We start from the raw sequence: 17,949 nt of genomic DNA, 5'->3' as shown, positions 1-17,949 counted from the left end.
AGGTAAATCTCCTCTTTTGCTTGGTTAAAGAGGAACTAACACGACCTTGCACCATTGAAACTAGAGCTGCACTTCAGAGGGCATGTAAACTCACAAACATCCCTGGCAGATGCAATATCATTAATACATCAATCGAATGGGATCAGTTTCCATAGCGTATATCGTTCTGATGGTTTGCTAGACTTTCTGCTCGAGCCATCGAGGTGTACATTTCACTGATTGGCTGCATTAAATTCTCCTACCGTCACCTGAAATCCCACCAAACAGAGTCGAGTAACTGCAGGTTAATTCAATTCAGAACCAAGCCGCTAATGGCTACTTTGTTGATTATGCGTAATTACCAGACACGTCGATTCCCTGTGTTCCCATTAACGTCGACTCCCACGCGAAAGTAGAGCCCACTGATCTTCAATACGAACAGACGAGCCTGCATCCCAGTAAATACGACTTACAATCCTCTCGTTCTATCTCGTTACGAATGCATCTCGGCACGAGCACGCCCACCCCAACCACTACGTTTCATGGCTGTAATTTAGAGATTCAATAACGACACGGCTTTAGAAGCACGTGTTACGATCGTTCGCGAAAGGCCTGCGAAAACGGCTCGCGAAAAAGCGAGCTGACTCCGTATGCCTCTGAAACGCGAGTGTTTCAGCTGGAATTGCTAGGAGTTGCTAAGTGTCAATTATATATTGAGTATGATCATCGTAAATGAGGTTGAAGTAGCACACGTGTAATTAAACATCGTGATTTTAGATGGGACCAGACTGGGGGAGCTGATATTCTTCGATTGAGTGGAAGGAATGAGGTTTTTAAATGTACCGTAGTTTTAGCTTTGAGAATCTTTCATATATGAAGAAGTAATCTTCTTTCGAGGGTTGAGTATTCAGGATACTAAGTATATTCGCTATGAATTTATTAAAAATGATACAATAGGAAAGTATAGAATTCAAGAATTTAGCATTTGTGGAAGTTAATTTGAGATTTTCAATTTTACTGAAAAGTAAAACTTTTCATTAGATCAAAACGACGAACTCAGTTTGCTATAATTGCTGTTGAATCTCCCTTGCCGGTAATTAATTTAGAAGTCTCCAATATGTGATGCAAAGGTAAATTGATTTTGCGACATCCCTGCAGCGCGAAACGTAGGTCGAACTCATTGAAATCTAAAAGCCTGAAAGGTCGTCTGCAGCTGGAAGTAGCAATTCCCAGAAACGCTATTTCGCGAGACAAATATCGCTGCAGTACCAGAGACGTGATCAGTCGTTCATATAAAAGCCTCGCGCAATCTCGTCCTCCAGAGACTTCCCCCGATCGAGCTATTGACTCTATCGTCGCTCTGAATAATCGGCATACGTCAACTCGCGACGGCATTAAGAAATTCCCGTCGCGAACAGATCATAAAAAAGTCAGTGAGCGCATAACGCGCTCACTCGCGGAAGTTTCTCATACGATAGACTGGTCTTAACGCGCACTACTTTCCGCGCCATTACTTGGCTACGATCCCTGCCAAACGTCCTCGAGACTTACCCGCCACAGCACTCGACGTCCCTTCATATGAGCTCTTAAACAGAGACGCCGGTGCTCCACATGGAAATCGTACACCACAGTGACGAGGTATTTATTGGAAAGAACTGGCGCGATATATCGAGGTATTTTATAGCTCCTTTATATCGAGATCCTCCTCAGAGCTTTTGGTTTCAAGGTCTTGGCGATCTTGAGATACCTACGTCAGTTTAATAGGATCTTCATCTGGGAGGTAGTACAAGTTTGTATAGGGATGGTTTCCAAAGCTACTCAATTCTAAAGGTATGATCCTTAGCCTAAGAGGGTTCAGAGCTAGTCAATTAGCTTATCAACTAGCTCATCAGTGTGTTGTTCTTGTGATCAATTAGATAAATAGACATACATCATGAAGTGGAAAGTGTAGTCCAAACTAACGGACTATTTATTAATTGATTCTAAATTGATAACTAGACACAAGACTTGAGAAGTTAAATTCATTATCAACCCTCTAGCATGCAAATTCATGAATGAAGCGGATAAATCTATCAATGAAGCACAAGCACTGTAGTCAGGAGTACTAAGGGGTATTTGAAATCGGAGGACCATTTATTCTCCATGTCCACGCATAATTTCGATGCAGCAGGCTCTCACCCCCGCATTGTTTACAACGACGCGATAACATTCGCATCCACGGGCGCCTTCTAGCAGGATTTAAGTCGTTTGGCCAGTTGCCCGTAAAGAAGTGCGCCGCCCCAGGTTTCTCCTTCTTCGTTAACTCGCGACGGGCCTCGGGCATTTTATCTTCCGCCTCTGCGCTGGACTTTACCAGCCTCTCGACGTAATTTACTGTGACGTGAAAAAGTCTTATGTCCGAGTCTGGACTATGATACTGCTCCCAGACCTCGTGAAATGGGTAGTAAAGTTGTGTTAACGAGAGAGACGGACCCAGGGGTGAGTGTATTGATAAATGGAAGATAGTCGCCACTCTGTGCTCAAGAAACGGCGAGGATGCTTGGCTGTGGATGAAGAAAATGGCGCATTTCTGGCATGTGTGACAAAATGTAGGATCATGGCCTGCGAGAGGTCGGGGTGCAACTATTTCCAGGATTGTAAAGAATCATTGGAGTACTGCGTGTCCCCAGCAAGCGTTTGTAGTCTTCGAAGCTTGGAAATCTTTTGAGAAGATTGGAAGGATGGGAAATGAAATTAAAATGAAATATATTATAGATATGAGAATACTTGCATCAGTTGAGAGCTTTAAAAATTGATAATTTGAAGACGTAAAGATTTGAAAATTTGAAAAATTAAAAGTTTAAAGATTTGAAGATTTAAAAATTTGAAGATTCGAAAAATTTCAAATTTCAAAGATTTGAAAAATTTGAAAAATTTGAAAAATTTCAAACTTCAAAGATTTGAAAAATTTGACAAATTTCAAACTTCAAAGATTTGGAAAGTTTGAAAATTTAAAAAACTGAAGATTTGAAGAATTGAAAATTTGAAATTTTGAGAACCTGAAGATTCGAAAATTTATAAATTCGAAACTTGATGAAGGAATGACCACGCCCACTAAAAGAATCGGCAGTCCATATTTTCTGCAAGAGCTACATACCTCCACCAGAAGGAAGGGAGTTAACTGAGAGGTCTCTAAATCGCGAGGTGTTAAGAATAATAGCACACTTTAGGTTTCGGCGGTTTTTCCGGCTTTAATACCAGCATTGTTCTGTGCCATCGAAACTGTCGATGGTAAAACTTCTCCACTGTTACGGGAGACTATAAAGGGGGTGAAGAGCAACGGGGGTTGCTTCGGAACTGGCTGGCTGATGCCGGGTTCGACTTTAGTTCTGGGAAACGGATTACAGCGGCGTTTTCTAACGTTGTTGCACGGTCAAACTGCTGTAAAGTTTCCTTGGGAATCTGATACAATAGCTAGTGAAACAGGAAAATGTTTGGAGAAGATTCAGAAGAATCTCGGTCCATAGAAACCTCTACGGTTCTACTTTCCTTTAAAACTACTCGTATTCCAGTTCATTGTGTACTGTTAACGACTTTAAACAATTTGGGTCATCTTCTCTATTCTAAAGATGCTCTATCTCTATACACCGTAGGGATGATAAGGGACCTGGGAAGACAAAGGGTTGCAATTACACTGTACTTCCTCCGCCTTTGTCGTGGCTCAACTTCCACAAACAGAACGCAACAAAGGGGCCAGAACCCAGGAAGAAAGCCAAAGGATCGATAGCTGGAAACACAGTGGTTTTCCTGGTCACTCTATTCCTCACCTACCCTCCACGTATGAATCCATAATAAAACCGCTTACAACCCTCGCGAGAGGCCAATAAACTATCGCCAAGGGAGTCTATCCTTGGGAAGAAGCTGGAGTAAGAGTGGAAGCGAAGGAAAAAGAAATTCGAGTTTGGTAGCGTCGCGGAAGCGTAAAAAGCTCGAGCTGAAGCGGAGGTATGAATTCCAAAGAGGGTAGCGACGAAGCCTGATAAAGCGCTGGTTCGCGCTACTAGCGCACGATTTTATCTCATTCTCACGGCTGTATCGGGCTACTTTAAGAGCTTGAGGAGCGCTTCCCACGTGCACGCGCCTTTCACGGCTTTTCGTCTCGGTTTACCTCATTTTCTTCTCGCTGAGCCGTCGGTGGAGAAGTTTAAAGGCGCGTCCATAGGGACTCCTTTGTTCCTTTTCGTTGGCTTTGAAGAACTGCCAAAAAAAGACGTTGTCTGCAAGCTTATATCACATTATGTTAGATTATGTTAGAAGGTTGTTCGTGAAAAAGATCGATGAAAATTACTCTAAACGAAACTAATTTCACAAATGAATTATGTCTGATGATTATAAAGAAATACAATGAATATTGTTTCATTACCTCTATGCAGCGGATTAAATAAAACGGAATAACAGGAATTCGCCAGCGTGAGTTTGATAATTTTCATTCGCTTCGTGACCCCAGGAATTAATTCCTCTCGTCGAATTGCATCCTGCTTTTGATCATTTTTGCCCAGCGATGCGTTAACCACAACTTTTATGGTAATGCAACAACTAGTAATTAAATTCCTCGGTGGACCACGCGTTATGAAGCTGTGGATCATTGTCGGCTATAGGAATGGGTCCAATCAAATGAATCCTGACGGAACGTAACGTTAATTAAGCATGGAGGACAAAGCCTGCTCGACGGGCGTCTGTTAATAGAAGATTCCACGTTCTTCGCAGAATTTCTGACTCTAATAGCCGGACAATGAGGTGAGCTAGATCGATAGCTCAATAAAGGAACGAAAATAAAGAGGATAAAAGTGGGACAGGGGGTAAAAACAGCTAAACAGGGGAAGGGAGAAATAGGACGATAAAGTGGTGCTCTAAAAACGACATTATGGCCGAAATAACATCGAACAAAATGGCCCGTATGACAGCGTCCGTTTTACCACGCAGATATCCGCCTGGTGCACATCGTCGCGCAGAAACCCACCCACGTAATTGCTTTTCGGAGCACCCACGGGGAAACCGTTAAGGAAGCCCTGAGCTCTCTCGATATCGCGGAATATAGTCGAACAGGGAAGCTCTTCCATGCACGTAACTGCTCGTATTTATTTATATTTTTGCCGCAATGCCCCTTCCTTCTGGTGGCCCGCGGATTTAGGTCGTCGTTTGTGACTATGAGTTGCAGGCGTGGGGCCTCGTGACGGCCTCGAAGGAGGGTCCAGCTAATTGGAAATTGCACGCAGCACGACACTGCTCTTCGACAGACTGTTCCCACGTTGAGGAGTTAAGAGCATACATATTAAAAAATTGAGAATTTGGGGGCTGAAGAGTCGGAAAACAGGGACCATAGGAAGTTGAGAATTACAGAAATGGCATAGTTGGGAATTAGTGAAACTGAAGAGCCCAGGGAATTGAAAAGTGGAAAAGCTGAAAGGCTGAAAAAGCTGCTCAATAAGAGCGAAATTTCTCGTTCCCAAGTGCATGGAGGCTGCTCATTATACTCAACAAAGTTTGAGCCACGGCTCGCAAGAAAAATATCCGTTTCGAGTACCTTCGGAGCACGTGCGACTGGGGCAGCGGTATATCTCTGTCCCAAAGGGTGTGCAAGAACGTAGGATGATGAATACACCCGTTAGCCACTCGCACGTATCGACTCGAGGAACAATTCTGGCGCGGATGTAGCCACGGTTCCATGCTGCTCGCCATCGTACCGGAAACTGCCAACCACCGCAATATCGGCGCAGCAGTTACGCGAAAAGCCGGTCAGCGAGATCGAGATTTATTCGCGAAATTGAGAATTCAGTTGCGTCCTCCACCCCTTACGCGTTTGCCATTTTCTGGACGCTTCCCTGTTGGCTGCGTGGCTATCATAGGTCAAACAGAAAGGGATAAAAGTTCCCCCAGCCCATTAGGGATTTTCTGTTTCCCTGCAGAGTTATATAATGCTATTTTGCTCCCAAATGAAATGTTTTGGAGTGTTCGAGGAATATACCGGAAATGTAACTCCTCTGCTGTTTGAAATAATATCAAGTCTCATTTTACCTGTTACACCGCCTCGTTATTACGATGAATCGAGTGAATCATAATGGAAATATGAATTTGCACTAGCTTCAGACCCAGCGTTAATGGATACGCGGACGTGCCTCTTCTTACTCTGCTCCCTCTGTACTTTTTTATTAATTGACGAGGCGCGGTATCGCTATGCAAAAGAACGAATTCCGCGATACTAATGAATAGCGAGAATTACCACGGTATACGGCTCTGCGTTTCGACAAGGACGCTCGTGGAACTTTCGTGATTTATGCCATTGAATTATTTCGCAATGCATTAATCCGACGCCTGGCTGGAACTTCCGGCTAATTCCTCCCCGTCGACAGTAGAGGGACTGCATAGGCGAACTTTTTCTGGGAACTCGTGAAAAACGCGAATCTGTATTGACCCCGCTTGATTTCCATGTTTTTCTCTGCTTGTTTTTCCACCCGCGTCGATTCATCCAAATATTAACGCGATACATTCCACCGAGGAATGTCAAACCGATGGTATTTTTTCGAGCGTGGATTCCATCGAGAGGCACTAGGTTATTCAGTTGGGCGAGTCAGGACAACCGACGAAGTTTAGAAACTTTCCCGCGGCGGAATTCTAGTCGCGCGTCGTACGAAGAGCAAGAAAACTGTGGCTGGGAATAAAGACAGAGCCTCGAGTAAAGAACAATGACGAGTTGAAGCCGTAATTAGCGAAGTTGTCGATTCACAGCGGTTTCGAATGCTCCGCAGAATCCTGCTTTTGTCAGGTGGACCGAAAGTGCCCCGCTGTGGGAAGAAAAATATTGTACCTTCAATTAATGGTTTACTGTAGTTCGAGCTGCAAACTTTCGTCGGGGAGAATTAAATTGAGCACTTTCCTGATAAAAAAATTGCCCGCCCCAAGTAGCTGAAGCCATAAGGTCCAGAAAAAAGATAAAAATAGATATACTGGGGACATTCTGTACCTGAGAGCCAGATAAAGCAAAGTGCATTTTATCAAAATTAAGTGCTTCAGAGGATCCTATTGCTTTCCCTTTGTTTTATTAGCATAATAGGCATTTAGTTAAATTATATTACGAGTAAAGGATATAGTATAAAACTATAAAATGTCCCAGTACCTGGACACTTAAGATGTCAGATATTCTTTGCTCTTTTATTAGGTACATGAGAATTCAAGCTCAAAGTGATATAAAATTATATTAAAAAATGCGTAATCGCATTTATTTTTCAGCTGTCCTGAAAAATAGTAAATAAGGACCTGAATCGCGTCGGTTCTCAGATACAAAATTTTTCAAATTTAGAAAAATCAATCTCTCCCATTTCTATCATCTCCTGAAGCAGATTTCCCATCAATATCTGCCTGTTTCACCTGCTACAGAATTCATTTTGAGAGGAACCACCGCGACCCAAAATCTGCAGCGCAGCATAGCACAGCTTCGAAGCATATTACTCGCGGGCGATTGAAAGATTTTCTGCAGCGTGGCGCGCCGAAAATTTTCCGGGCTCGCGAGCAGCTCACTGATTGCATTTCATTGGAATTGGGAAGAGGGGCGGTCGAGCGAAGTTGGGAAGATTGAAATTGACAAGTTCGCGCGGGGGCCGTCGCTGTGGTCGAGTTTGCCGAAGGTGTATCCAGTTTAATTTGTCAAAGGCGAAGTTCCCTGTGCAGTAACACGGAAAACCGAATAGCGTGTCAACCTGTCTGCTGTAATTCGTCATTGCTCTGGGGGGTTTAACTCGTTTAATTCGTCGAACAGACGGCGAGGGTGAAAGGGCGCCGCTGGGAGATCGCGGCGAACGCGAACCATCGGGAAACAATTTGCGGAGCAGAATTAGTTGCGATCTGTCCTATAAACACAAACCGTGTTGAAGCGTGGTTTGCTCGAAACCTATTGAGCATTCGGTATTGTAGATCAACGAGTTTTCATTCCACTGTGCGCTGACAGGAACACGACTGATCTGTCAAGGGACGATGGGCGAACAATTGCTTTAAAAGGAAGCGCCGCGATTTGCATGGCAAAAGCTTCTCAAGCAGCCGACTTCTGCTTGAGCTTGTGACGAAAGTACAGTGAAGATGTTCTGAACAAGGGGTGTTTGAAGACGTAAGTTTCTAAGGAAAAAGTTGCGTGGACGCAATCAGCAATGAGAAAGTTCCTGGAACATGGAGCTGGCCAAAGAAAGGAGAAGGTGAAAAGGAAGGTAGTCTAGATTACGGACAATGATAAGTCGAACTCGTAATTAGTGGAGTTGTTGAAGTCTAGCGACTGCTTGAAAGAAACCAGTATGCTAGAGTTTCTTCTTTCTTCTTCTAGAAATATGGAGTCCTCTAGATACTCTGAAGAGTGAGGAGTCTCTTTGACAATGCTGGAAGTCGAATACCTTTCAAATTGATTGCGCCTTTTTTCTTTATAAAATACTTTTGCAAAGGACTATATTAAGCAACGAGTTGTGGAGTGTCTGTCGCGTTTTTGTCACCTCTATTTTAGTCGCTAATGAGTTGCCAAGCAGTCATGTCCTGTGATTGCAGGCAAACCGGAAGATGAACTATTAACGACTAAGGATGAGAAGTTTAAGGCGATAAGAAGTTTTGCGTTGAGATCGTGAAACTTGTTATTATGGTTTCACGGCGAGTCGTGTAATTACGGTTCTCGCTCGTTGCGATTATCGCGCTGGTGTACCTGGATTTTAAGCTAATTATCCTCTCACGAGACACTTTATTAACGTTCTCATATGATAACACCCACCAGAGTTGGTTCACACACGGTTTTTCCCTTTAATATTGCATACAGGTTGTAATATCAGCGCTCGTTCGGCGATTCTGCATTTGCACCTCGCGTCTGATAAATTCCATTATGTCCATAATAAAAAATTTTTTCATTACTCTTTGGAAATACTGCAAAAGTTATCAAGTAATGAAAAAAGTTACAATCCCCTTGAGTAGAACCACAGATTATTGTATTTTCTAATATTGGCACACACGTATTACAGTCCACTGAAAATATTTCAGAAAGGAAATGGATTGGAGGGAATTGTTTAATATGAATTCATGGAACAGTCATATTAATCACTTCGATTAAATGCATCGTATAATTTATCTCTGAAGGTTTGAGTGCATACATTATTTCAGTGTCGTTATAGTTTTCTCATTCAATTTTCTTAATGGAATTGTACATTAGTTCACCTACTAACGCATGGAAGAATAACTTTTCTGCCAATAAAACCAAAGATGTCATCTGAAATAAGGTCTTCTCTGAAGTCAAATAATAGCCTGAAAACTTTGAAAGTTCATCATTGAAAGTCAAACTGCAGTCCTCTCTCTATCAAGTTACTCAAGAAATATAAAATCAACTCTACCTAAAAGTCACACGAAGGATCAGAACATATTATCCCCCGATACTTCTGTAAACTTTAGCAATTCTTTTGATTCCTATCAGACCATCGTCTGAGCTGACCCAATTCTCTTCATTCGAGCTGCGTCGCGTGATTAATTCATAGCAAAGCCACATCCATAGTCTATATATCATCAAACTAGAACGTCAAATTGCAGTTACCCAAAACTGCACATAGAGTTACTTGCATCCACGCGTCGAGGTCGATTTTCGTCGCTTAAAGCGTCGTCGACACATTATAGATTGCGAGGACAGGGGCAAGTGGCTCTCGATGGAAAACTCGGTCAACAAGAATGAAATCGATCACATAGGAAGGCCAGTCCAAACAGACGTATTAAGTAGAAAGAACAGCTGTGAAACCATGGATAATTCTGTCATTTAGACCCAGTCGTATGGTAAATTAATTATTCCACTGAATATCGATCCCCTTCTCCATACAATAGCTTCATAACGTCATAATAGAATTAATTGCTGGATAATCCTTTGCACGATCCAACTCTCTGTCTTCAAAATTCACTGGGGAATTGAAGTAATCCTCAGAAGTAGGATGCAGTTTCGAATAGAACATTCAGATCCCTCGAGAAGCTTTCCCTCGAGGATAATTCCAATGTTATTTCATAACATGTACTCTATATCTCCTTTCAGAACACTTCTCCCATTTTCCCGAATTTCCGTTCTAAGCAACGACACAATAGACCCACCCAGAATTCAATAACCCGTTATACAAGTCAATATATTTCACAGCGTGCTACAAAAGCAATTCCACTTTCAGCCGAATGAAAACATATTGTGTCCCAGTGCAACGTGCGCCTTTTGTTGCACCCGCGACGAGGTCCCTTTTGTCCTTGCTGTCATTTTGTTAGGATCCGCGCGAGTATCCAAGACTCTGTCGTCGCTCGACAGAATGCAACCTCTGCCCGCGGAGATTCTCGCTCCGCTAATGGCGTGATCTCGACGGGAGCTCGGTAGACGACGATTAAGGACGACTTCCCACGCCTCGGACAATATTCTCGCGCCCCAGCTCCAGTTGAACGAATCTGATGCAAACTGAATGGAACGTCGCGGGGTATTTATGAATTTCACGCGTCCCTTCGCGAGAAAATGGGCGCCTCCGTGTCGATTCTTCTCGCGGGATAAAGATTCCTCGGTTCGTTTAGGGATTCGAAGGGCCCTTGTCTCTGGCCGACGCAAATCGTCGTGGGATCGCGATTTAAAGTCGCGCCAGAGTCGAAGAGGATCTGAATAATTCGCGGCATAAGGAGCTTTGTTATCGCCCACTTCATTCTCTTCGGTTCCTTTCTTCCAGCGATGTATTCAAGAATCGCCGCAGGGATTCCAAGAAAGTGTTTAATGGAAAATTCAATGAGACAGCCGAGGAAATGCTTATACATTTTACATGGCGAAGAAATGGGCAAGAGAGCTCACCGACTGTAACTAGACAGAGTGAGGTTCGATCAGGAGATATTCCCTCGAAACCTTCTCGCGATCTTCGGCTAACGGCGGATGAATTTACAATGGCCACAGCTCCTCGCTTTAAAGCCTGAACGAGCCATTGAATGGTTGTTCCAGCCTTTCGAAGCTTTCTAACCCAGATTCCAGGGGAGCGAGGCGAGCGTTTAAGACTCCCGAGCGAAGACTTGTCGGATAATTACGGAACTTTTTAATCCGGTTAGAAAACGGCGCTCGCCTTCTTTCCTGGGCCCGCTCGCCATCCGCGGCGATTTCAATTCCGCCGAGGAATCGCGATACTCCCCTTCCCTTTGCGTCCTTAGCTCTTTCTCTAAATCCTTTCTCTAAATCGCTTTCGTCGAGAGAATAATCTGCGGTTGACCGAATTCTCGGCCAGTCTTTCAGCGAATGGCCTACATTCCTTTATAGAAGGAGGCGTAGACAGCAATGGTGCATTATCGTCGAATGCATCTGGTAAATGGTACGTCTCCTGATTGCTGAAGCAAATGGCTGTTGAAGTGAAACGACAAGGGTAGCGCTGTCGAAGGGCGGATCGACGATGAGCGAGGGAATTTAATTGAGTTACTTGACAGCGAGTGCGTTAGGCTGATGCGTAGGCCTCTTTGCTGGCTTCTGGGGCTCGATTCTCGTTCACTTTCCGCAGGAAGTGGAACCACCCCTAGCGAGCGCTTGAGCGACAAGTTGCCGCAGTCGGCGAAGTTTGGCGGACCGAATGATCGAGTTACCAATGGCGAATGATAATGGGGGGATTTCACTGGAATTGACGAATTAGAGTGTGTCTATCGCCCTTTGAGTTGTGTCGAAAAAAGGGGTGAAGAGGATGAAGTGAAATTTAATCAGTTTCGCCTTTTGGGGCAGTGACAGAGGAGAGAAGAATTATAAGGAAATTAATATTTGTATAAAACTGAGACCCTTGAAGTTTGTTTAAAGTAATGAAATTTGGTATTCCTGGAAAAGGTTCTCGAGGACGGTGTTGTTTATTTTCGAGCACCTGGTGTAAAATGTTAATAAATTGAAGTTAAGAAGCTGCTTGAATGGAATTGCGTAATTGCTTCCCGAAAAGAGCAAAAGAAGCTATTAATTATTCGCGCTAGTTTCAGAGTCGCGTCACGAAACAGAGCGGAAGAAAAAGCGCCGTCTCGCGATTAATTAAAAACTATTGGCCTCTGGAGTTTCACAGAGGAACTGTCCGAGTGTCTCGACGAATTTCCCTTGAACTGGAAGTGCCTTTTCATGTCCCTCTACTTCTTGTGAATCTCATGAAAGAGTCCTGTCAATTAAAATCCTCGCGTATTAAAAATTCCCGCCTACAAGATATTCAATTTAAGAATTACTTGCATCAATATTTATATCTACGTCAATTTCAGACAAATTCATAAATTCACGCTTCATTACTGATTAATCCCCGAAATTCGTCAAATTATTATTCAATCCATCAAACGATTTAACGATTATTATTTTTGACCACGATAACCACAGAACGTGACGCACGTAAATTACAAAATTCCCGTGCACCATCATACAAGAGCAATCAATCGACAAACGATATGTTTTGTAAACGTGCAAATTAGTGGCGACACCCGCATGCGGGAACTTCGTTAGCTTTCCCACATTCACCCTCCTTTTTAGCGATAATTTGTCGATTGATTGTGTCAAAGATGAAATATTATGAGCAAAATGGCTGGTCGAGGCTGCACGGTTGCCGATCACGTAATGGCTATGCAAACAAATGCGGATATTCGGTGCAGGGGGCCAGTGTGTCGCGCGGAACCGGATATGCTGGTCCGCTGACAATGGAGGAAGGAAACACTTCGCTGTTCTCTTGTGAAATATTTATTTTTCACGCCACGTTATCGATCGCATACAATGCTGATGCTGATATATCTATAAAATGTATGAAAGCTGGTAGAACAATTTTTGATATATGAAATAAACTCCATTCAGATATTATTTATTGAAAACTGGGAATAGAAATCCACTGATAGGGGAAAATATAGTGCATCAGATCTGATGCACGCAGTTTGCTGCAGCCTTAATGAACTGAGTCACTATCAACGCAGTCGCAAGTCGGTGAACGAGCACTCAGGCGCCTTTCTATTCGCTGGCCATAGTGAAAGTAATGCTTCTGAAAGTGAATTGGTGAACTGTGGCGCGAGAGGGTAATCATGACGTCTCCTTTTATCTCAAATTGCAACACTCAATTTTAATAATACTCTCGACTTATGTGACTCCAGGGGAATATCCCCTTACACCGCCAGAACGATTTGTGAAGCACACTGGTGAGAGCTTTCAAGGAACACGCGCCTTTTTCGATTGTTCCCTCGGGGGATCGATGTCAGCCGTGGTTCGCAAGGAGCAAGTGGAACAAGACGGTATTAGTCAGACGCTGAATATCCACCTGCGACTATGGATAGGCGATGTCCTGTCTTATCTACACACTCAGTTCCTTTCTAACTAATTCTACCGAATTAGGCTAACCCTTATTACCTAATTAATTTTGATACGATAAAAGTTTAACAAAGAATATGGTCTTTTCTTTAAACAACATAGGTTGAGTCCTAATTTTATTTGTACTTTTATCAATTTTTTGCATAGGTTGGTACATCATGTCGAAAAGTAATCAATTAAAAAATTAGTAAATTAATATGTTCATCTAAACCTTCGCCTTTACACTCACAAGCACAGTCCCCTCCACTGGCTCTCGTAGGTACAGTTTTAAAAATCTTTATCGAGTCATCTTCATCTCGATATATCTCTTCAACTCCACCCACATATCCAACGACTCCCTAACGCGATTTTGACGACAACTACCGGAGAATACAGTAGGAAAACGCAGTCTTGGAGGCAAGAGATCCCCTGACGCTCGTCGCGATCGTTAACGATAGTTACCATGAAGGAAACGACCTTCCCGCGCGAAGTTTGAACACTATTAAAAGGTAATTCACTAGCTTCCTCCCTCACGAGCAACAGCGTCCTTTTTCCACGTGTAATCTTCCACACCTTATCCTCGGAACGTGGTCGAACCTCTTATTCAAAACTAGGTCGCCTTCGAGGCCACTTACATTAGCAATTGCTTCCATCGCCATTTCAGAGACAGCGAAGAGTTCCCAGCACTCCAGCAGGTACACAAAAAGCGCATTAAAAATCATTATCTCCAGGCAATTAATCACCTCCACGCTGATAAAAAGGCCGCAGCCGCAAGGATCGTTTAGAAACAATTATTACAGGCAAGCCAATTATCGTCGACGTCGTTTTGCCCGCGTGATGGAGATTGATTCGTCCCCGCAAGAAGTTCGCTGCAGGTTTGTCTGCAGGGCGAACTTTCGATCGTGACGTGGATAAATTCGCCGTCCACGTTTCGGCGGACAATTTTATCGTGTAAATTAATATTCAGCCCGTGTTTCGTCGAGTTTACGAGAGCAGCGTGGTACATTCGTCTATGTGCCATCAGTTAGCTCGGTGAGCAGGCGGAAAACAAAAGGAAAAGTCATAGGAGGTAGTTCCTTTGGAATAACGCGAAAAGTTGGCGGGGAACGATGAAACTTTGCGAGACGCGGCTATCCAGCAACTGTGAAGGGGGAAAAAAAGATTAAAGCGTCGCTGCTTGGAGATTGACCCTTAGAAGATGGATTACTCTTAATAAACTCCCTCAACGCGCGGTGCTCGGTAAATCGGGAAAAAACGGAGAAGTAAAAAGGGAGGAAATGAAACCCTGCGAAGGGAGGACTTCATTCGTTTTCCATGGAGAAGCACGCGCGGTTGGGTATAACGAATTCCCGAGAATAAAATTGATTATCGGAGTTTCGAAAGTTGGGAGCTGAACGCGAGTGAATGTATAAAATTATGAGGAAACGGCGCCCGCCTCGTGATCCCCTTTCTCAGCTTTAATTTTCGGGATTTTTTGTTCCATTTCGGGTATAATCCCAGTCGCTCGAAGCGTGGTGTTTTATCGTATTTCTGCAGTAAGAGAAACTCTCATGTTGTGCAAACAAGTAGCCCTTTGAGAGCAGCCTTCGTAACTTCGATCTCACAGAAATCTTCGTTCAATTTTCCTTTAGTACCCCGAGGAACATTTATAATTACCCTTCTGCAGGTTCGAGCAGGTCACTCGAGAACGTTCCCATTCACGATCGTTCTATTACCGTTTTTCCGCCATGCTCTCAGAAGCCAATCGACTCGTGAAGGGAAACACAATTATAAGCGTTTCTCCGTCACCGCTTGTAATTTCGTTCGCACAGGTTGTCGACTACCTAATTAATAGGGACGCAATTAGAGAGGTAGGTAAGTGGTGGTTCGAGAGACGTTCGAAATTAACGATAGTGCGCGATTTGTTGGCTTTTTTAAAGGAAAAAGATTCTGCCTGAAATTGAATTCGAGACTTTACAGTTTCTATCAATTCTGTGATTACTTTAAGTGCATTTCTGCAATATTCACATATGTGAAAGTGCCAGATATAATCCGTTTCTAATTAAGCTGTGTGTTCTAACACCTGGGTCCTCAATGTTGCAGGAGCGATCTTCACAGAGGATCAAAAGGACAGTCCCTCGGAGCTGGCGTTCAAGTACGCCATCTACAAAATCAACAAGGACAAAACGCTACTGACGAACACCACGTTAGTGTACGATATCCAGTACGTGCCTAAGGACGACTCCTTCAGGACATCCAAGAAAGGTGAGTCACAAGAAATCCCTAAGATTCCAGAGCCAACATCTGCAGAGTGTCCCTCAGCGTCTCCCTTCGCAGTAATAAAACGTATTCAACACCTCGAATCAGGTACAGCGAACATCTCGACAAGGAAACGTTTCGACGTCGATAAGGCACGAGTTCCCCTATCTGATAAGACCGAGGCACTCTCCACCCTCGACCCTTTCTATTCCCAAGCTTAATAAACCTTCCAAGCAATCGGTCAAGCTCCCTTGGACGTCTCTTCTTCTTGGAAATCACTCTCCCGACTGATCTTCGTTTTTGTCGTGCCTTGGGTAAAGCTCGTAACTCTTTTATATCCCTGATTGGTATTCGCCTTAGGATTTTTTTGAACATTGGAGAACTAAATTCTGGTTCATTAGAGTGTTAAATTATTCATGAAAGTTTTGAAGTTCAGCTTTGTGGTCGTTAAAAAACCTCTTTCTTCAGTCCTTTTTTATAAAAATATAATTCTTTAAAATTCACAATTTTTTAGTATGAATTGGACTTTATAAACCAGTAATCCTATGAGTTCTTAATTTAGTAGATACTAACAGGGTTTGAAAAATAGAAGTTGAGTTATACTTGTCTGTCAAGTTGATTTAAAAAGGCAACGTATTTCCCTCTCACAAAGCCCATCTTGTGGTTAAATCTCGCAGCGCAGATAATTTTGGAGCATCCCCTTTAAAGGTATTCACCCCCTAGCTGAACGATCGCCTCGCAACTGAAGTCACTCATGAAGTGGTACTCATTGAAACGTAGACCCAGGGATGAGCGAAGTAGGATTCTACTTACACTGAGAAAATTAAATCGTCGTACCAGCATGTGAGTCGAAGTCGACAAGTGGAATAGCAAAGAGTCGAACTGTAGAACTTTATTCAGCTCCTTGTAGAATCTCAATTCGACTCTGACTCAAGTATTTACACTTAGTCGAGATTTCTTGCGCAGTTGCAATATGCGACTCCAGTGGATGCAGGAAAAGGTTCTGGGTCGTAAAGCAGAATTTATGCAAAACAATTCCAAGATTCGGCCCAGCCGCCACGAAGGCATAACAATGTTTCTTACCCTGCGATCAGACAGCGAATCGCGAACAGTATATCCATATAAGCGTCGATAAATTCCTGTACAACAGAGTCCTACCTCCCGCGGATATTTATTTCGCTGGGCCACTGGCTAGGATTATTGAGACTCGAAGACACTTCATTTCCCTGTGTCGTGTGGTTCTAGAATCGACGAGATACGGTGCTTCTAGCTTGCATATTCCTCGTGGTTCTGCATTTCTGGGATACCGAGACTGTCCGTTCAACAACCTTGACTCCCAGATTTTCAAGGAAGAATCCTCTTTCCAAGGTCCAAATGCTCTTATGCTAGAGCAAGAATTGCATGTCAGTGGTCCATAGCTCTAGCATTTTATTCTAACCAAGTCGTCCTAAAAATTCTTTAAAGCTACCAGACAGAGGAGGAATTACAGTGATCCTACGTCTGAGTCGCTTAGTACTTTAGCAGGATCACAGAACATAATTGAAAGTCTCGAAGAGGATTTTAATCCACTGAAACCAGTCTCCCCTCCTTAATACATAAAATATATTCAAAAATCGGGACAGTACGGGACCAAAGTTCTCCCTTCTGAGACAACAAACCTTTATAATCCACTTAAGTTAATCCAGAGGAATTAAACCTTCGAGGTAATTCTAGCCAACCAGACGAGCGCATTCCAAAGTACACTCGTTCTATCTGGCCAGCCGACCATTGCGTGGTCGGCAACAGCCCCCAGTATCTCCCTTTTACGAGGACGATCCCCCTCCGTCATAAATATGCTCGAAGCGTTCTCCCAATGGCTGACATCCCGCATCCACCTAGAGCTCTCGCGGTTAAAGGTATTCGAGGATCGTCTGGAAAGATTTTCCATTTCCCTCGACTCTGTTCTCCCGCGAAGAGCAACCCGGAAGCCTCGCCTGAAACCATGACTCCTTTCCTTCTCTCGCTCCCTTTTTCGCTGGTAAGAGTCCTCGTACGCGATAAATCTCGACAGGGCCGCGAGTCTGTACACATTTTTCCCCCTTTCGCGTCGAGCTTCCGCGACGCCAGGTTAATGTCGCGTACTGGTGTCCTCGACCCCTCGTGGAAGCTAATGTTCCGTTGTAGATTTAGGGAGGGTGGAAAATGTGACGTCTCTGTGGGATGAAGTGTCAGACGTCGTTTCTCTTGTTGGCATTGAACAGGTGGATTCGTTCGTTGAAGGCTTTTTATTCTCTGTTGACGCACTTGCTGCTTTACGATGGGTCTTTTTAGAAAACGGAACAGAGGCATGTGTCATAATATTATCTAGTGTAGACTCACTTTTAAAGCAACGTGTGGGAGTTGATTTTAAATAATGTTTAACTTCTAGCGGG

The 17,949-nt window shown here is 43.5% G+C and overlaps 1 protein-coding gene across 4 annotated transcripts in view; it reads left to right on the top strand.

Moving 5' to 3' along the window:
• LOC143182700 (glutamate receptor ionotropic, kainate 2) overlaps window positions 1–17,949 on the top strand; it is a 118,422-nt gene that overhangs the window by 44,131 nt on the left and 56,342 nt on the right. For all 4 annotated transcript variants that reach the window (XM_076383906.1, XM_076383905.1, XM_076383908.1 and 1 more), the window contains exon 3: window positions 15,383–15,544. In XM_076383906.1, coding sequence (XP_076240021.1) covers window positions 15,383–15,544 — 162 coding nt within the window. The remainder of the gene's footprint in view (window positions 1–15,382; window positions 15,545–17,949) is intronic.

Source organism: Calliopsis andreniformis, chromosome 8 (genome assembly GCF_051401765.1).
Source record: "Calliopsis andreniformis isolate RMS-2024a chromosome 8, iyCalAndr_principal, whole genome shotgun sequence".
NCBI lineage: Eukaryota > Metazoa > Arthropoda > Insecta > Hymenoptera > Andrenidae > Calliopsis > Calliopsis andreniformis.
Note: the sequence above shows the minus strand (reverse complement) of the source record. Positions and strands in the feature narration are given on the sequence as shown.